General features: G+C 39.8%; 1 protein-coding gene across 1 annotated transcript; it reads left to right on the top strand.

The window, feature by feature from the left end:
• The first annotated feature begins 1,249 nt into the window (after positions 1–1,249).
• LOC104962792 (eyes absent homolog 2-like) lies at positions 1,250–20,866 on the top strand. Its single transcript, XM_010791291.1, has 10 exons — positions 1,250–1,521; positions 11,787–11,865; positions 12,387–12,427; positions 12,855–12,975; positions 14,145–14,255; positions 18,120–18,196; positions 18,419–18,602; positions 19,087–19,223; positions 19,344–19,427; positions 20,846–20,866. Exons 4-10 carry the CDS (start codon positions 12,873–12,875, stop codon positions 20,864–20,866), a joined length of 717 nt encoding a protein of 238 aa, XP_010789593.1. The 5' UTR covers positions 1,250–1,521; positions 11,787–11,865; positions 12,387–12,427; positions 12,855–12,872.
• Positions 20,867–21,662: the final 796 nt, after the last annotated feature.

Raw genomic sequence — 21,662 nt, 5'->3', positions numbered from 1 at the left:
CGGTTTGGGGGCTTTGAAAGACATATTGATTTATATTTAAATAAAGCATCACATGCAAATGTATAAGGAAGCTTGATAATGGAGTATTTTACAGTATTGTAATATTTAAACCAGCTTACTTTTTTTTGTTTGCCATATTCAAGAGATATCTAATAGCCTACCTTTCTAAAATGGTTCAAAAAATAATCAGCAGTGAAAATTACATTCAGTTTATTCTAGTCTGGGTTTTGAGTCATTTGAATTGCACATTCAGGGAAATATTTTACACTATTAGATTTATAAAATAAAAAATATATATTGACTTGTGAAGACAAATAGGATTTGTGATTTTGGGCTATATAAATAAACTTGAATTGAATTACCAGCTTTTCAAATATGATGCATAAAAACGTCCTACCATCATATCTTTCAAATATGTCGCTACAACCTGCTACATCATTAAAACTGCGTATATACTTATGAATTACCTATAATACTCACCAATAATATAAAAGGTCTATTTTCCCAATCATCAACAGTGTGAATTTTGTTGCATTTTGAGTATTTTGATCTTTAATACATAGTCAGTTTTGATGAATTTGTGTTATTTTATGTATATTTACTTATTTGTTTACTTATAGTTTAAGTATGTGTAATACTTCTCCCAGCACTTAATGTATTTCTGCCTTTAAAAAAGGGTCTATAAAAAAGATAGCAATGTAAAACATTTCTGCAAAAGGTGGCTGTAGTTGTTCAAGGTGAGAAATTGCACCTGCCACGTTAGTTTTATATCGTTTAAATAAACAGTGTGAAGTAGGATATTAAACTAGATGGGAATGTAAATAGTGGATCTTCCCCCACACATCCACACTTACACACAGTAAAAGATAACAAACACTCTTTATAAAGCAGTCAATAGCCTGCAGTTATTTAGCACAAACTAACAAATCCTCCTATCTGGAGTGCATACAGAGGGTCCGCTGCTTCAGAGAGGAGGACTCAATGGAGTGCGGGTCGTTGTGTAAACAAACGAAGACGAGCTCTTGACCAAACAAAGATTTAAAAGGGAGATTAAAGAGACGAAGAAGAAGCTGAGTTCTACTGAGGGAATAATTGAGAGGAGTGGTTGAGATAAGGGCACGCGCACTGACGTACACGCACGCAAACACACACACGATGGGGCTACGTGCAGCGCGCGCAGGTCTCGAGAGGAGGAGGAACCAGAAATCTTCTCTCATTTACTTAACATCACTTCCCATCGCCGGGAAAGCAAACACGCTCCTGAAGCTGCAGAGGAAGAGGAGTGAGATCGATGTGAGTGAGTGTCTGCAGAGAGCTGTCAGCTGTCAGCACCTGGAGACTCCTTTTCTGCTTCTTCTACCTCTTTTTCTTCCACTTTTTTTTGAAGAGCGCTCACGTTGTCCCTTATTTTTGCCGGGACACTTGTAAAAAAGTCTGCGAGTGTCTCTTGGGCATGGAGAGGCATCTGCTCTGATTGATACTCGGATTTTTTCAACTTCACGATCTTCTCTCTGAATTATGGTAAGTGTGAAATACTTTGGTATATTTTATATACATTCATCTTGTTCATGCCATCGAATGTACGCGATTTCGAGGGGTTTTATTGTGGCGAAATCATTTAATAAAATATCATTACGTGTTCATCCTTCTGTCGCTGCTCTTCAGCTCTGTTGGTGTTTATTTTAGTAGATCCTTTAAATAAACATTACATGTAATTAACATTTAAAACCAGGATAATTGCTTCTAATTGCTGTGTGTCTTTTAAAAAAATTAAATCTATGATTAAGACGGACGTACAATTATGGTACGTTTATAGAAAAATAAACCAAAATCAAAATATGTCAAATTTAATTGAATTACTCCCTTTGGCATTTCCAATACATTTTCAAATAAGACTTGTATAATAATGACATAATTTGAAATGGTGTGCTACATATATTACATTACAATACATACAAATACATTACAACATGTAAAGGATTTGAGACAACAACAACTGCCAGACATGCATGGATTTAACAAATTGTAAATTAATCCTTGAATATTAAATGATCCTTATTTAGACACCAATTGCCTATTGGATACAAATTAAATAGATAGACAAACTATATTGTAATGCATTCAAATGTAGACCAATGTTAAAGTAGATGGGACATTTTAATTTTCAGAGTTGTGCTTGTAACTGAAGATATTGTAAATTATTTTCTTCTTCAGTATTCAAGTTATTTTATTCAACCCAGTTTATTGTAGTCATTAATAAGAGCAGAAAAACCTTATAATCCCAACATCAACATGTCAGCCATTTGTGTTTCACTGAGCCTTTAAAAGAGAATTGTGTGTGAGGCACCTTCTCTCAGATGGAGCTCCTTTGTTTTTCTTGGTGCTGGTTGAATCGGTGCAACACTTTTGGCTCGGCCTAAGTACAGAAGATTACACTGAAATCACTGACACCCCCCCAGCCGCCATGCAGGGACCCTCATTAACTAAATTAGGGGAGCCTCGCTAAGCATTTTTCAAAGGCTGGTATTCATATTTTTCAAGGACCCCTTTATGGCTCCAGACGAGAAACGAACTCAATGTTGTTCCAACCATTTAAATCCCTTTTAAACATGTCTTTCAGCAACGATTACATGGGGCCCTTTAGTTTTTGAAAATAAATAGATTTTAAGAAAAATAAATCTGACATTACATTTTGTTGTATAGTATATGGTAACAATTGTGTCATGACATTTAATCTTCTTTATTTATTATTCATTTTTAACCATTACAAAAATCCCTTTTTTTTTTTCAGAAAACACGTTTTAATTAGTATCATTCCAACTATTGGTTTTGCATAGATGGACACCAGAGGGTTTACATCCTTGCTGCAGGGCAAACATAGTTTAACTATTGTGGTGTGAAAAGTGCCATATACCAGCTCCAAAAAATGTCACACTCTTTTCAGAATTGCACAGCGTAAACTGAACATATGTCACTATCAACCAAAAAAGGATTATTTTATTTTAGATATAGTGTCAGATTCAGGTCAGAGACAGATTATAAATCTCCTTAAATCTCTTTTTATATACCTGCGTTTTAACCCCCACAAATACCATCCAGGGGTCTTGTTGGAGGGGTGGAGAGGGGTGGGGGGGGGCTCCGACCACATACGGAAGGTGTGTTCTTGGGCGTGTTTGATTTAACACTGCGGTTCGTCTCTTAATAACATTAGGCCCCATTTCTGGAATCGCTCTCCAGGATAGGCCGGGTCCCTCTCAGTCTCTCGCCCTCTCGCTCCTTCATGGTTCCTATTACTAGCTCTAATAAATTGTGAATAAGCAGCAGCCCAAAAGGTCCCGGGCTTTGGAGAATTCCCCATCCTGTAGCGCAAGGCACCCCCTCTTAAGAAAACACAAATTAATTCCAAACCCCTCTGTAGCCAAACGTTTGTGGAATGATAAATATTTTCATAGGAAGCTCTGCTCTTCCTGACTTTATCTGCACAAATGTCATTATATTTCTTCGCAGCCGCACAGTTCTTGACATTTTTTAAGCTTCTGTTCATCTCTCTTTCTCTCCTTCTCCCTTTCTCTTTTTCTCTGGGAGTCAAATATCCTTGCTGACTTGAACTCAAGGTTACACCAGGGCTCTCATGTTGACCCATAATAGTCTCAAGGTATACTCAATCTATTCTCTTAGTCTAAGAAATGAATTATCCTAGTATTAAAAGCTGGACGGATGACATTCATTTAGTTTTATTTGCTGAACTGAAGTGAGTCTGTTGAATATCTTTCAGTTAGATGCTGTTTTTTCTTTTTGTACGACACCCCAAATTCAGCCACACACACATCTTTGTGTTTTGCCTTAGCGTACAGAGCAAAGCTGACTTAATTGACATCTTCTCTGTCAACCTGCCAATTTTAAAGAAAAAATATTTCCGTGACTGTTCCAACACTGTGTGCTTTATGTATGATATGGTGATTTAGGTGCAGAATATCATTAATAAGAGTTCATCCTGGTACACAAGAGAAACAAGATATAGTTTTACAACAATCTCAGTTGAAAAAACCACAAAACATTTCCAAAATAATAATGTATAAATGTAAGTAAGCAATATATTATTATATTGTACTTGTTTGCCTTTTTACATATGTTTCCTTACTTGTTTATTTGTGCTTTTCTTCTTTAATTTATTGAATTCCCCATTACTGAGCAACTACTGTCACTGTCCACTTATTTATTTAGTTATGTTTGAGTAAGTCACTGTGGAATAAAGTAAAAGCTTCTGGGTTTTCATGGATTGAACGCTTCTGAACTTTAAACAACTTCACGAGCAGCCAGCTGAGTGTAGCCTGATATGTGCAGCTGTCTGCATAAACAGAAGGCCTGACAAAATCTAAACTCTGTCGGCTGTTATTCCTAAAAGTCTATTATTACATACAGATTTCAAGCAACAACAGTAGGTGATACTGATATGCAAAGACAATACAATTAAGACGAACAAATATGTAATTACTGAGTCACTGAATATGCTGAATATGAATATGCTTTTAAATGTATCCCAAGACTGTTGAATTTATATTATTTATATGTGTGTGTGTGTGTGTGTGTGAGAGGCTTTATGTAGAATCCATTCTGCAGTATTGTGTCTATTGTGTTAGACCTCGGAAATGTGTGTGTGTGTGTGTGAGAGTCTGCATGTAAGCATCAATATGTTTAGCTAAAACAAAAGGAATGAATGAAAGGGGGTCCCGGTGACACTAGTGGTTGAGGGGTTGTCTCTCCAAAAGTTTGGGGCTCGAAAGTGATCACACTTCCCTCTGAATGTCTTCCCCTCTCCTACCCTTCCCTCCCTTTTTAATTCCCTTAAGCCCCAAAGAGCACCCGGGGAGGCCTTGTGGTAATGTGTGTGTGTGGGTGCGTGTGTGGGTGTGTGTGTGCGTCTGTGCTGTCAGCAGACAACAGCTGTCTCTGGCTATCTCCACTCTCCTTATCTCTACTTGAGAATAGAGAAGCCACACACATCGCAGCGTATAGCCTGCGGTGAAAATATTTAATTTGTCTGCGCTTTCAGAATGGTTTGGGTACTTTCCAATGGATAGAGAATTTTTTACATTGAATATTTTCCTGAATATAGTTTTCTTCCCCACCATTTTCCATCTTTTAATGCCAACGTATTATATCTCATCTTATTTACCCGGCCTTGTTATCTAAAAAAAAAAAGGCATAAATCAATCTGTTGCTTTCATTTTTTTTTACACTTTCTCTGTCTCACACTGCCACTGTAAATCTACCATTATAGAAGTAATTGGACCTCAATCCGTCTGTAACGGCTGCGAGCTTCAGCTACCAGCGGGCTCTGTCTGGCCAGCTGTTAGCAACTACGGCGGCCACCGGCCATCATTTGCTGAGGAGGCTGATGGAGGGCAAAGCTTTTTGTTCTAATGACTAATAAAGGAGCCAGTCTGAGAGAGTGTGTGTGTGTGTGTGTGTGTGTGTGTGTGTGTGTGTGTGTGTGTGTGTGTGTGTGTGTGTGTGAGTGTGTGTTCATTAGAGAAGGCAGGAGCAGTCATGCAGTCAGGCGTGTGTCAGATTTGAGTGTGCGAGCGTGTGTGCGTCCACCCTCCCATCATTGGACCAGATGTTTTTTACCTGGGTACCAGACCACCATCTGACTGAGGTCAGCCCGCTCCTCCAGGCTGCTGGGAGGTCTGCCAGCTGTCCCCCACTTTGACCCGCGTCCCGGGGCACTGGTTCTGGGGGAGTCAGAGTCTAGACCTTGGGGTAGGTGGTCCTTTTTGAATTTGGCAATATCACTAGGGGAAAATTGTTAGGGATATTATTAGCGTTTGGGTGCTGAGATATGGCCTGTGAAGGCAAGTGAGTAAGCATAAAAAGAAGGCAGTTGAGCATTTGTGCTGGAGAATATCACAGATTAAGATGCTGGCATTGTTGAATAAAGAGGTTTTGATTACTGAGGGACAGAAGGGGTTAGCTTCTGGCATTAAAGCAGTCTTGTTGCAGGGAGTTAGTCAAGTGGAAAAGAAGGGCCACCAAGTCTGGGAGGTAAAGTTACAGAGTGCAGACAGAGTCGGCAACAGGTTCACTGCTGCCAGAGATTAATTGGAGCCTCTTGTATAATAACTTCTGTTTCTTTCAAAGGACATATACATCTGTCATTATGTGACTTAACTTTTAATTTAAAGTACTTTAGTATAAGCAAGGTCTGTGTGTGTTTTTGGTTATTTGAGGAAAGTGTTGCAGAGACTCCGGTGAGAGTAGAACCAGTCAGTAAAGCGATTAATCGCTTGCGTAGGTTTTAAACTGGTTCCTCAAGTTTCTTCATTTTTGGTATTAGTGGCATGGTGGCTGCTGGGAAACCTCATTGAGATGGGTCCCTCTGATAGCAAACAGATGACAGCAACACGGAATTATCTTACTCCTGTGTTTTTGCTTTTAACTGTCTCAGCAAATGTCTGACTCGGGATGTGGAGTCATCGAAAACATGACTGGTTACTGTTGACATTAGCATGTTTCCCAACGTCAAAAGTATTGCACTGTTGCTTGGGTTTTACTTTGCAGAAGGACCGCTGTGTGTGTGTGTAAACACAAATGTTCTGTTAATTGATTTGGCAGCAAAATAATTGAACATATTAACATCAAAGATACCTCAATTAGAATATAGCTTATATCATTTGTTTTCCTGCAGACAGGGCATTGCTGGCAGTGATAATAATAATAATACAACATTGGATTTGTATAGAGCTTTTCCTAATGCTCAAAGATGCTTTACATAAAATCAAAACAGAAAAAGTACAAAGAAAACAAAAAACATAAACAGTAGTCCTAATCCCAGTGTGATGACACACTTAAGGCTATAGTACGCTCCTATACGATCACAGACACACACTTGGAATGTGTTTGCCTCTTAACTAATTATCTGGTTTTGAGGTTTTGGTGGGTGGAGATTATCAATCCTGAACATCTGTTAGTGGATGGCCAGCAGCATGTCTGAGCCTCTGTGTCTGCCCATCTAATTTACCCGTGTTAATCAATCCTTTACCAAAAAGAAAAGTATTTTTTACTTCTTCAGACATTTCTCACTGATATCCTTATTTTATTGAACACATCGTCAAATTGACCGCTTGTTGGATAATTAATATTGTGCTGGCCAGGATGGAAATTGAGAATATTTTTGAAGCTCTTTGTAGCTTTAAAATAAGTAGTTGAAAATTATTCTACATTTATTTTGATAATTTTTTCATAAAAGGCAAATATGATCTTCCTCCAGCTTCTCAGTTGTGAGGATCTACTACTTTGTCTTATCTGATAAAAAATATATATAGGTAAATTGATATCCTGTGGTTTTAGGTTCCACAAAACCCTGACATTTGACAGACATTTTACAATATTTTCTAACATTTAATAGACCAAATTAGCCCTAAGATAAATAAAAAAAATAATGTTTAGAATTATATCAAAAAAGGAATGAAAATACTGATTATAAAATCCTTGTGCATTGATGAAACATATCAGAGTTTAAACAGCAAGGAGTGGTGTGTTTACTATGTGTTTGTTTATGGATGGATAAATATGTTTTGTGCACGTGACTTGGCAAATGAGCAATTATAAATACAGTCAGTATTTTGAAAGATAATCAGGCTTATGGGAGCAGAGTTTGGGGCGTGCTCTCTCCTTTTATCATGAGCCATAATAGATTTGAATGAAATTGTCTAGTAAAGCAACTAGAGCATGTTTTCCACATTTTCCTCTGCTTGATAAGTCCTCTTCTTTTCATTTATCTGAAGACGTGCTGCCTTTGTTTAACAATAAATGTTAGTTTAAACGCTAATTCCACTTGTACTGCTGTCGGCCAAAGGTGGTTAAAGAGGGCAGTAGCTGGCAGATGGCACAGATTTCCACCATGAAGCCCTTCAAAGTGCCTCACAAACTGAAAATACTGGGCCCTTGTTCTGTGTCTTTTATCAGTGGCCGCAGCAGTGAATCAACCCCCACTCTGCCCCAGGCTCTCTGGCAGACTGTCCAAATTGAGGGCTCCAGGTGGGGTCCCATATGGCATGATTACAGACCAGTACGTCACCTTGTCGGAGGACCACAATGTTTCAATAAAAGGTCAAAACATGTGAAGGTCACCGTGGTGTCCGATCAGACTCTCACATGTCGTATCAAAACTAGACATTGACACAGCACACATATTGACACTGTAAACACATGTCTACGCCAGACACATACATCACAGAAAACGTACATGATATTCAAATAATTGTTCACTAATGTAAACAGGAGAGGTGGGATCTCAACCAACTGTCATTTATATATTTCACCAACAGTATGTAATAAAGTAAACATCATTTGAAAAGTCACGAGTCAGTCAGTTGCCAAACATCTACGCAAACTCTGTCAGTATTTTAATTTGAAGAAGACAGCTGACCTTTTATGTTAGAAGTGAATACGTTTTTTGATTATATGACCAGGATAGATTCATACATTTCAAATATGAAACAATACAGGGGTTTTTATGTATATGCAAAATCTAACTCTGACGTCTTCATCAGAACTTGAATTAAATATGACTCAAAGTCATACATTCACTAAATGCTGTGATACAAATTTCCATCATAAAAAGTAATTTTAGTAATCATTGTTGGTTCAACTGATTTTTTTGTATTTGGCTCTTCTATCCCCATTTCAATCATTATTTGCGTCTTGTTGGACTACAACCAGCTTGTCTACCCGCCTTCGTGTGTAGAGCTTGGAAAAGAAAAACACTTTTTCCCTTAGATGCTGTCACACTGACAGATAAACTAGTTGGCCCATAAGGATCAGTTTCATATGTGTCAATCTTTTCCTCACTCAAGAGTTTAGTTGAACAACTGGTAAATCTGCATAACATCAGCGTATTCCTTAAAATGTATCCAATGACATTTCATCTTAAAGCACAATATACCATCCTGCGATGTAATCCATCAGCACAAAGGCTAGAATTTGATATCCGTGAAAGAAGCAGTGGTCTAGCAGAACCCTGGGACCCAGGTGAAGCTGGTGGGACTGGCCTTGTGGCCTCGTGGCCCCCTGTGGCCCCGCTGGGTTTGTTTTAGCTTTAGTTTCAACCCTCGGCCCTCCACATCTCTGCTGAGCTCCGCTCATCTTCCCTCCGGTGTCCTGCAGTTCCCATGGCCTTGTGCGCCCTCCTCCCAGGCCTCACCCTGAACCAGGAAGTGCCTCCCCTATCACACACAGTGTGGGTGTTTGTGTGCACGTGCATGTGTGTGCATATAGGACTGTTGCAGGGATGCAGCTGAAGTCAAAAGGACTCTGAACAGGCGTCACTTTTACTTTTGATCCCTGGAAAGTTTTAGGAAATGCTAAGCACAACAGCACTTTCCTTATTTTCCCTCTGTGCTGCGGGATCATAGTTACTCTCTGGAGCTTCACACTACGCCTGTGATGAAGGTCAGATCAGGACCCCTGATGGCTGCAAGGTCATAAGGGGCATTTCAAATGGAAATAGATAGAAAAATAATGATGAACCTAATGCATGGTTCAAATTAAAAGTACAGTTTTGTTGACGCAAGATAAAAACCTAAGCGTTGCTTAGTTGAAAGATTTACTGTAGGCTTTCTTCATATAAATGAAATTCAATTAGAAATATCAAACATTTGCTATTTATTTGTAATAATAACAAGCCTTTACCGACATGACAAAGTGTAAATAGACTCCTTTGTTACACATTTACAATCTGTTTTATTTATGTTTATTCTACTATCATAACACAGATGTGCAGGTGGATTCTTCAGTCTTTGTAGCTGCTTCACGGTTGTAAGACATTTATTTACTCAGAAAACATTCTGAGGTGTTTGAAAAGCCGGGAGGGCGGTTCCATCAGATGGAGCTGACACAACATGAGGTGTGTTTTCTCTAGTATTCTGTCAAAAAGGCTTTTGTTAGTGACATGAGAACAACACAAACGATACTGTAAGATGTTTCGTAATGTCAGTAAAGCTTATTTTTATTGGCAGACTGTCACAATTCCTGTGACTTTTCTTAGCTTGTTCTTTTTTTTCTCATCTTCTCTGCTGCAGTAAAACCCTGCTGCCCCTATACTTCATGACTGTCATCTGTCTCTGTCTTTGTGTTGTCAGCGAGGTCAGAGGTCGGGCAGTTAGCTGCAGCTTTGCCAGATTGGAATGGCCCAGAGGCAGAAACAGAAAGAGGCAGAAAGAGAAAAGGGAGAGAGAGTAGACAAATAAATGGAAAAGCGAGTTGTGCATGTGAGATTTGAAGGACTCTCACCTCAGTGAGCGTTATAATCAAATGAAAGGGATATGAATTTTACCAATGTAAATAAAAATGATCGCTGTATAGCATGATACAGGGTTGACATTGAATATGTTGCAGTGAGCATGGTGATACATTGCTGGATGGATTTTATATATCTTTTTAATCAAATTCTAAGACAACTTACTTTTAGGACACAAAACCAATAATGATCAAGTATAGAAAGTTAGTTTTTCATGCAATCAGAACAATGTAATCTACGTTGTATCACAGTCCCTATAACACCAAATAACATTTTGTGCAATCTGAGGAAAGTAATTAACATTTGACTATATATTACAAATAAAATATCACACATAAAATGAAGATACTTTTGTAAATCAAACATTTTCTAGACCTTGATCAAACATAGAAGGAATCATTTGACCTTGTTTTGAATCTATTTGCATCGACATGCTGCTGCACCAGACTCTGCTCTTCTGGAAAAGCTCTCCACGTGGTTTTGGAATCTGGCTGCATGGATTTTCTCCCTCCTTCACCCTGACTGATGTTTGGTGATAAGGCCCGTCTCGCAGTCAGTGTTGCAAATAATCCCAAAGGTGTTGGACGATGTAGAGATCATTGCTCTGTGCCAGGCCTGTCAAAATCTGCCATGGCAAAAGTACTGTGTGTGAATCTGTTTGTGCAAGTTGAAACAGGAGAGGGCCTGCCCCAAACACAATTAAGATTTACCTCTGTATTCAATAATAGAGACCAACATAAAATGTGCAAACAGTATTGCTCACATACTGTTGTCCCTATTGTGTTAGTAGATGACGGTTTTACCGAATCGTTTCCATTACAACCCACCATCCATCGTGCTCCATGACTGGTACCTTGAATGATTTAGCTTTAGCATCTGCTGTCAAACAGTCCCATTCAGCTTCCTGCTCAGACTCATTCATGTGGCTTTGACCTTTTGACCTCCAGCTTACTGAGCCGAGACCTTCCCTTCCTTCACTTCCTTCACTTCTTTTCACCCTTTTCTTTCTTACTCTCTATTATCATTTAATACTTCTGTCAACAGACACATAGAGAGAAACAGACAAAAGCCTCAGAAGACAGGACTGCAAAAATGTCTCATCTTGTCAAAGCTCTGTTGTCTCATCTTATCACCAAACATGAAACATTTCAAATCCTCGTTCCTCTTGATAGCCAAACACAAAATGCATGACACAGGTGCCAAACAGCAAGATGACTCAGCGTTTTTCTAACATTTTCCCTAAGCATAATCGTACCTGTTCAGCATTTAACTGTCAGAGTCGCTAATGATCGTACTCTTCACATCAAGACCGCATTCACCTTCTCTGTCTATCCTTGAAAAGTATTCACCTCTTGAACTGTGTTTGGAGAACACACCTGCCCCTCCCCCCCTCATCCTGCTGCAGCGGGGCCCGAGGCACGTCGCCATGTGTCAGTCACCTGCATACCTGTGTCCTGATGATGTGCGTTTGCTATTGTTTCCACAGGAGAGTTGACGGCTCGAGAGGAACCTGACTAACAGCGGTGTGACGGGATAAAGACGATAAAGCTCTCTCTATAGTTCAGGTGAGAGGGCAAAACTACAAAGAAAAGAAAGAGTAAAGTGCTTCAGATGAAAGGTGGCTGCTCCCTGCAGTCACTGCAATCCTCAAGTCGGCCTTTTAACTCAAAGAATAGTTTTATATTCATTATATATAGCTTAAAATAAAACCTAATAACGTAACTGGTCATCATTTTTGGTAGTGAGGAGACCGCTTATTAGTTAGTTTGTTTTTTGTGATTGAAATCAACCCTGATTTTAGGGGTAATTATATAAACAAAATGTGTATTAATGTTGTCTTTTTGTGTAATTGTATAACATTTGTTGGTGTTGGATGGTATCCTGCATTACACTGTGTTTTTCTACTTTTAAAAAGGATATTAGGGAGTAATGCTGATGGTACATTTGTCATTTATGTGAGGATATGTGAGAAACACCAAATTACATCTCAGTAATTAATGTCTTATCTTATTTAAATGTATTTTTCAATTTCCTTACTGTTTTAATTGTTAACTTTCTGACATTGCATGTTTTGTCTCATTCACAGGGCTTTTTCTATTGACTACATACTCATCGTACCCACTGCAGGTGAGTTTTTCATGACATTCTTCACTGAGGTTGAAAGTGGAATTTAATGACTTCTTTGTCACATGTTGTGCTGTGTGTCTTCCGGTAGCCGCCACATAATTGTTACTAAGCGTTAAACTCTGTGACGCTCATTATAAACTAATGATCTGAACTTTATTTCCTTATTATTAGTCTTTTCATATTTGTTTTTAGTGCTAAAAGTTGCAAAAAAAGGTGCATCTATTCAGATTTGACCAGTATACAGTATGAACCCCACCACGGTACTGTTTGTGTCAATAATTCCTTTGTTGTGAAAGAAAGTGTTTGCATGTTTTTATATTTTCAATGAGCTTCCTCGTCCTCTAACGGTGACAAAAACAGATGTTCTGTTGTAACAGATAATGAGAACCAAACGTTTCCTCATTATTCCTTGCTTCTTTAAAACCAGCTAACGGGGAGAGGTGTGATGGCTGCGTACGGACAGACTCAGTACAGCCCCGCCCTGCAGCCTGCGGGGCCGTACGCACCCTACACTCACCACACACAGGGCTACAGCATGCCCTCCTACAGTGAGTACACACAACCATACAGTGATGTGGATGCATTCAATGTTTTGACAAAGCATCAGATTCTGCAAGTTATATCTGTTTCTATCTGTTTATTTCTTTAAAGCGCTCACTTTTATAAAACTGTATTTCCCTTTTTCATCTGCAACATAGCAACTTTGCAATACATACAGTGCCAAACACAAAATACAGAAGTGTGCATGTTTTCCAATGTTTACACCCAATCCTCCCCCCTGTATAGAACGAAACAACAGCACTAGCACAAAAACATTTAAAATAATAAACAAACAAAAGAAAATGTTGAAATTTCACATTAAATTAATAAAGATAAAACAATGCTAATTGATAATAGTGCACATATACTGTAGTGCACATATAGTCACATACAAATGGTTGAGGTACAAGTTATGTTACAATTGTCTATAGCAAAAATCAGTTAAAGGTATGGTAGGTAATTCACTTCAGAAACACTGTTTGTTATATTCCATGGAATGCTCTTAACATCCCGATAGCAATGAATACATTAAACGCTTTGACAATAAATATATTTAAAAAAAGAAGTCATCTGTGGAAGCCGTCGCGCTGTAAAAAGCACGAACAATTATTTTAGCCGGCCCGGCTAAAATAATTGGATGGCCTACCTGCCTGTCAGCCTTCCATCTGTGCACAAACTTATCTCGTGCCCCCATTGGGCATGTGTGCGTTTGTGTGTGTTGTACTTATTGTAAGTCGCTTTGGATAAAAGCGTCAGCTAAATGTAATGTAATGTAATGTTGGAGGAGGGGCTCTGTTCGGCTGCGTAGTTTCAAATTCTAGCGCACTCGAGCTGGTTTCTCCATTCTTACCTACCCTACCTTTAACGAAGAGTTCACAGTTTTTGCGTTTTCATGTATGGAGACAACAAGACACAATAACAATATTACACATGCTGTAGGAAAACTTCAACATTAAACTGGGAACTCATTTGGGGGAAACAAGGCAGACAGTTATGTAATGAATACAAGAAACCACAATATTGTGTTACCAAGATAGATTGTTATACATGTGTATGTGTTATTTGATCCTCAGTGGTGAGACAGACTTGGTTAACATTAATCTGCATGTTGGCTAATCTTTTATGTAACCTAGGAAATGAATCTTATGCTCATTCGATGGCATCTCTTTGTCCGTAGACATTAAAACAGAAGAAGGCCTGAGTCACTCTCCAGGTCAGACAGGAATTCTGGGATACTCAAACTTCAGCAGCACTCCTCCCGGTCAGAGCCTCTACAGCTACTCACACGGTAAGTCTGAAATACTGTGTGTATTTAATGTATGGACACGCTAACACACACACACACACACACACACACACACACACACACACACACACACACACACACACACACACACACACACACACACACACACACCTTATATACACCATCTTTGATTTCAAACTTAATAGAAGGAGCATCCATCCTGGTGCTGCCTTCCTCAGCTCTATACTCCTCCTCTTCTCTCTCTTCACTTTTTCTCTTTCCCTCTCCTTCTCTGTGCCACACCTGTTCTCCATTAGCTGCGGTCTGGACTCCTGGCGTCAAAAGTCTCCCCACCCCTCCTCTTTTCTCGGGGTCAGGCCCCCTTTCTCCACTCAGACCAACAACACAGCATGCCAGCGCTTGTGTCTGTAAGAGAGAAAGAGACAGTGAGAAAACATGTAGACGGAGGATGGGAGAACAGAGAAAAATAGAGGGAACAAAGAGGTGGGCAGAGGGTCTTTGTCGAAAAACAACAACTCAAAAGGAAGTGTGATCAGCTCTCTGCCCACACATGGCCTTGTGTCAGTGTGTTTTTGTGAGTGTGTGTATCTCCTCTGTACACATTCCTCAGTCGTCCGGCGCCCAAAGCATGACTCGTTCAGTGCGACTTTATGGCTTTGAAAGCAGCGTGAAATTGACCTTGTGTGTGAGAGGGGAGAGGTTAAGGTGAATTATACGGAGGGGTGAGGAGGTTTAATGTTGCAGACGGGGGGGCGGCCCTGCTTCACTGTACGGATGAGACAAAGAGAAGAGAAACAGGATCAAACCGTAAACAGATTAGGTTTGATGCTACATGCTTTATATCCCTCATGCTCAAATAAGTGGAATATGAGCCAATGTCTTTATTATAATGGCCCTGGCATTCAAACACAATCTGAAAGCATGTTCCATCTTTTGGTTATTTTTGTAGTTTTACATAGGTTTTTGATGGGTTATCATTAGAGATTGTACTTGACAAGTTAATTACAGAATCCTGACAGTACAATGCTAAAACAAGTCTGACAAGTAAGGAAACATGAAGGAGAATGAGACAGGTTTTCAGAAAGCCAACAATTTATCCAAATCTAGCTAAACTACTAAACCGCTTTGCTCAAAAATGTCTAATTTCTCAGGATAACTGTATGTACTAATAGAGCTGGTATTTTAGGTCAATGTCGTACATAGACTACAATAGGTTAGCCACACTTATTTGGAAAAGAAAAAAACATTCATCACAGTTTATAGACTGATTTTGTGATCAAACTCCAGTCTGCCATTCTTGCTTTGAATGTTGTCTCACATTTTCTGCAAAATCAGGGATCATTGCCAGAAACTACAATGTTCTCACTTGCAGTTTTACCTCCAAATAAAGTAGATAAGATGACCCAAAGTGTGTGTAGTTTGCTTGTAGTTTTTGCCCTGTTGGACTTCATGTTAGTGATTTCATGTCTCAGTGTTCCAGACCTCAGATCTCCCAACAGCTCAAGGCCAAAAATACAAAAATAAGACTCAAGTTGTACAATGGAAAATCTGTATTGTTAAGCCTATCTTGCGTCATACAGAGTTGATATAGTTATTTGGGAAGGGATGAAAAACACCGGTAACAATTGGAGGGGGAAATTGTAACTGTTTTTTCTGTTGCCTGTGTTTTCAGCCCTTCCCAAATAACTACATTTTTCCACATCGCTTCCTCTATTCAGATGTCCAACATTATATGGGAATGTAAATATTCCTGTAAACACAAACGATATAACATCTTACAAACTACGAGGACCTCGATGCTCTGTTAGAGCCCAACTGTAGGACAAAACATGTTTTTTCTCAGAGAGAGTAGTTTGAGTTTGTAAGACACGGTTCCCAAACAAAATACATTTGTTTGAATATTTGTAAGCATAAATCATTAACTACAAACTTCAAACGGTAATAAACTGCCACAACAACCCGATGTTTGTAGGATTTCAGAATGTTTCCATGTCGTCCATTATACTGTACACAATGCTTGAGCATGCACACGCAGACACACACAAACACACCACAAAAATACATCCAAACACACAGTTGTATTGCATGTTCAACTGAAACCAAATGGGGACTATGGGAGCTTTTTTTGTGTTTACTCCAGAGACCTCCTGGATTTTTCCTTCAGACGCTTTGAAGATTGTTGTCCAGGGAGGTTTCAGTGTGGTTCTTCCATTGAGTCATTTGTCTCCTGTTTGTCATGCACTGTGGAATGGAGAAAAATAAATGGGGAGCAGCATGAAGCTTTAGACTGACGCAATAATGGAAAGTAGAATTGAGTAAGGGAGTCTTTACAAATATCCTGGTTCAGGTCATGTCGGGGAAGAGGAGAGTACATCTTCATTATCGCCACAGGGAAGCTTGTCGCACAGTTCAACAGTCAAAACAAAACCCTTCACAGAAACTAATACTAAATCAACTTTCAACCTGTAATTAAACTACTTTGAATAATTTCCTACTGTACAAACCAAGCAACTATTTACAAAGGTTCATTGTCATGTTTTCTTTTTGGTTCCAAGGAACATTTTATTGCAATGCACACACAAATGTACACAAGTAACTGTCAAGCTATGTCTTGTCAATAAAAGGCCCTGGCTTCCACCCAGCACACGACTCGAGCCAGAACAATGCTGCCAGTTTGTTCACCTGACCTAACCTGTTAACCTTACCTACACGACTCTTTATCGGGAACAAAGAGAAGATGGCAGGTGCTGCGAAAAGTTGTTACTAATCTATCTAAAAATCTCAATCAATGTAATGGATATGCAGATATTCATGGTTGCTAGTGGTTTCATATACTTCTAGCACCAATATGAGATTGAAATTGTGAGGTCTTGAGTGAAATGTGAACTGTTGGACGGATTGCCATGACGTTTAGTGTTCCCCTCAGGATGAATTTTAATTACTTTGGTGATTCTTTCACTTAGCATTTAGTGCCATCATCAGTTTAACACTTTGTGAATGTTATTACTGAGCCAAACACCCAAACTAGGAGGGTAAATATGGTAAGAATGGAATACAAATTAGATATGCTGCATCGGCCCTAGGTGGAGGTAATATAATTGGAGTACATCAGGAAAGACCTCTGCCAAGGCCAATGGTGCATTCAAATGTTCCCTCAGATCGTCTAATTTCCCCTTCTGGGAACTGTTCATAAGCTGTAAATTGTAAGGAACATAGATTCTACAAAACATATGTGTTAGGGTGCCTAACCCTAAACCCTCAAGTATTTATTTTGAGAAAACTGAAAGTAATTTCTGTATCTGCCTTTTGTTTCGGATATGCTCCACAGTGTAATCTGTTTTTTCTTGGCCTATTTTTTCACCCTTCTACCATGAAGATCCTGCCAGTACTTTTTCGGCAATCAATCCTGCTCAAAGGCAAACAGACAAACCTAGAACATAACCTGCCTGGCTGAGGTCATACTAATTATTCAGACAAACAAACAACATGGACAGACTTGATAGAAGGATGCAGGGTGAGGCAGCGTCACTGTTGGAGGAAATCGCTTGGAGGAAGACATTCCTGCCTTGGCCTGATTATACTGAGAAGATTCCCAGAGCAGCAGCAGCAGCACACTTTCCCACCTGTATTGTTATGCCAAACATAAATCTGACTCCCGGCTCCTGCAGCTCTGAGCTGTCACTGAGGAAGGAGTTTACTGCTCCTGACTTTCTTCACACAGATACTCACGGATCAGATCGTATATTGTGGCATTACATCAGAGGAGGATTCATTGATACAAGATGTAACGCAGTCAAATCTCTCACCAGTTTGTAATTGTTCTCCATCCTGCATGATGAATTATTTCCTGAAAGTCTGAACTTTTGCCATCACATCGTTTCTCAGGTGGTGGTATTTCATCTGGAATTTTTCAAGGCACCCATGCAATCTCGAGTTCAACCCCATTCAACTCTACACAACAAGTGAGTAATGTAACTTCGACAGGATGTTTTACTGCCAAGACATCTGAAGATCCTGAAAACATACATCTTAAACTCTAGCAGTCCTGACAAATAACTTAATTTAGCAACTGTCATGACTGTCATATGTATTAATCATGATGACGACTGTTTGATTGTAGGACGTTTCATTTTGGAATGATAAATGACTCTGACTAATTAAAGTAAATGTTTACGTTTCGACAGGAGTTTTCAGCGTACTCAAGCTACAGTCAGAGTCAGTACTCGCCGTATTATAACTCTCATCACTACAACAGCCCCTACATAACCAGCAGCAACATCAGCCCCACTGCCATCACAGCTCCAGTAGCCTATCAGCATCCAGAACACCCCGTCATGCTGCCCAATCACAGCCCAGAGTCGCACACAGGTAAGGAGGGACAAAGCATGTTATTTCAAATTGACTTATAATACCACATGTACCATGCCTTACTCTGAACAAAAAGCACATATAACATGGACTGTACTGTACCAAGTTTGATATATTTGCTTGATTTTATGAATAAAAGTAATTAAAAAAAGGTATTTTCAAACTTGTGTTACATTTTATTTTGCTGTTACAATAAGATAATGTAAACTAGGAGCCCTTTTAAAAAGAAGCAAAGTCATTTATGTTCTGTAGGTTAAGTTGGTTTAAGAAACATATATTTTTTTAAATGTCATATCCTAATTGTATACCCTGCTCTGGATCCAAACACCTTTGGTCCAACACATCCCATAAAGTATTCTCTGTGCTCGGGGCTTAACAGGTTAAAAGAGCGCCCCATCAACACGCTCTTGAGTTAATAAATCAAACTCTAAATCTCGGAGAAGGTTGTTTTATAGAGATGGTTTTATGTGTGTGTGTGTTCTAGGCGAGTACCACCCGCCGCCAAGCCCCCCCACACCAGGTAAAGAGGAGGGGGTCCCAGCAAGGAGGGGGTCGGATGGGAAGTTGAGAGGGAGGAAAAGAGTCAGTGACCCCGCACCACCTCTGGACTCTGACATTGAGGTAAACACACTCTCACACTGTGTTGAAAATTATCAGCATTTCTCTACAATATTTATCTTTCTCTCCCTCACACACACACACTCGTGAGGTTAACATTACATATCTGTTATTTCTCTGCAGCGCGTGTTTATCTGGGACCTGGATGAAACCATCATCATTTTCCATTCGCTCCTCACGGGAACCTTCTCCTCACGTTTCGGAAAGGTACGAATATAAGACCCCTCCCTTTGTTATTTACTAGCTCACACTTTGAAAACAGTTCTGATACGGTAGATAGGCACAGTTTGGCATAAAACCCTTGCATCAACAAACTAACCCTTGTCGTCATAAAATCACCCTTTGTATCTCAGCGCTGGAGTGCTTATTTGACTAACAGCCGAGTCCACAACCTTTGGGTCTCATCGCTGAGCATTTTCACATGCTGGCTGTTTTGCCTCTCTGCCCTCTTGTTTCTTTTCATAATGCACCGGGGCTGTTTAGCTACCCGAGCATCCCGCGGCGTGATTGACAGCCGGTGGGACCTTTACATAACAGACAGGCAGCTGACAAGGGGCGGACCGTGGTGCGTTTCTTGGTTTTGGCCGGGGACGCGTGTTTTGAATTCTCACGGTCCCCCTGCGGGTTGACACAGGGCTGATGGGAGTTTGAGGAAGCAGCGTTTTCTGATCGGCTCAGCCCCTGGGCAGGCCATGCATGCTGTTGTTTCTTTTTCTTTCTGTTTCTGCCACAGAGGAGGAGGTGTGGGGGGGGGCGTGGGGAAGCGGAAAGAAACACAGGAGAGAGTGAGAGAAAAAGTGGATGTGTGGAAATGTGACTCATGTGCCAAACATTCCTGATTCCTCCCACCACCACCCGAACGCCCCGCTGCTGGAGCTCAGCTGGACGGACTCTGACATCAAAAGTCAGAGGAACTGAATGAGTGACAGCGGAAAAACAGATTAACAATCCAAAGCATTAAGACGGCTTACAAGCTAGCGACGCTTTGCCCTTCTTTTTTCTTCCTCTTACATATTCTGCTAACTACTCCGACAGCCATAATGCTTTTTTTCTGGCATAAGTTATCTTCACTTTATGCCCTGCTTTCTTTCTACTTTTAACAGCCCAGGCTCTTTCCATTAGGGTCAGCCTATTAAACTCTTATCATGAACAAATGTTTTGGACCTTTAAGTCAGGGCGAATCTGGGCCCGGCGTGCAGGAAAGACTAATGGCTGTGTTGAAAGACAGTTGTTTTCATCAGCTCCGTGAGCCAGAGGTGAATGAGGAGCTGATTCCTTCCCTTGCTCCTCCATTATCTCATCTGTCATACAGCTCCCATCAATTCACTCTAGTGTGTTTAATACATGAGTAAAGGTGGGAACTCGGGTGGTTTTAGTCTTTTCCTTCCTTCTCTTTTTTCTTTTCTTTCCTGGGATTATCAGAAATAGGCTTTATTTGTCCCTCTAAAAAGACCAGCCCTTGATTTTTTTAATGGGAGTGATTATAAATAATTATTTCAATTATTAGACAAGAAGAACAATCCTCTCTTAAGCCTTTAACTCCGCCTTCTTTATCCTTTCAATTCATGTCTTGCTCTTCAGTCCAGTGTTTCTTAATCCCTCCTCTTCATAATGTTCTCCTTTAGACCTCCTACTCCTCCTACTGAACTTTTCCCGCCCTTCGTCCTCATTACCTTTTTTCTCTTTACACCTTTTTTTGGAAGGTGGGGTATTTTGTAATCATCGTGATTAATCCTGCTTTTGTTATCAAACCCTTTTTTACCATTTCGAGCCAGAAGACGCCTCTGCTTGTCATTTAGAGATGCATTCATCTAAAATGTTCACCTTTGGCTGACAGCCCGGCCTGTGCTTCTCCTGTCTGTCTGCCAAAGACAAGCCAACGCTGCCATCAAAAAACACACAGCACACATTCATACACACACCTGCTTTTGTAGTCCTCAACAACAACACGCCCAAGCTGTTTGTCAGCCTCACTGCCCGCACATTATGATTTATGTGTTTCTCCGGGTCATGATATATAGTTTGCTTATTAGGAAACAAACTGAATTTGGTGTAATGCAACACCTGCATAGTTTTTAGGGTTTTTTCCAAAGCGAGAGAAAACATGAGGAGAGATGCAGGGAGGTGTGAGGGTGTCCTGTGTCCTCTGTACACAATTTCACTCAAGTTAAAATAAAAAATCATTGACATCAAAATCCTCCAAAAATAAAAGTACTTATTGTGGGTATAGCCCATTTCAGAATCATATTAAATATTACAATATATTAAATACTGGATTATGATGCATAAGTGTGTCTATCAAATCTAGTTTAGTTGAAGTGTGTTTTATTTCCTTTGAATGCTCCTAATCTGTAAAGTAACTACGGTAGTAGTGCTAGTATTAATGTACTGTTCTCGTTTCAACGTATGGATATTGAACTTAAAGAGCATCTTGCAGGTTTT

This window comes from Notothenia coriiceps, unplaced genomic scaffold, assembly GCF_000735185.1.
Source record: "Notothenia coriiceps isolate Sejong01 unplaced genomic scaffold, NC01 NC01_scaffold00035357, whole genome shotgun sequence".
NCBI classification, from domain to species: domain Eukaryota; kingdom Metazoa; phylum Chordata; class Actinopteri; order Perciformes; family Nototheniidae; genus Notothenia; species Notothenia coriiceps.
Note: the sequence above shows the minus strand (reverse complement) of the source record. Positions and strands in the feature narration are given on the sequence as shown.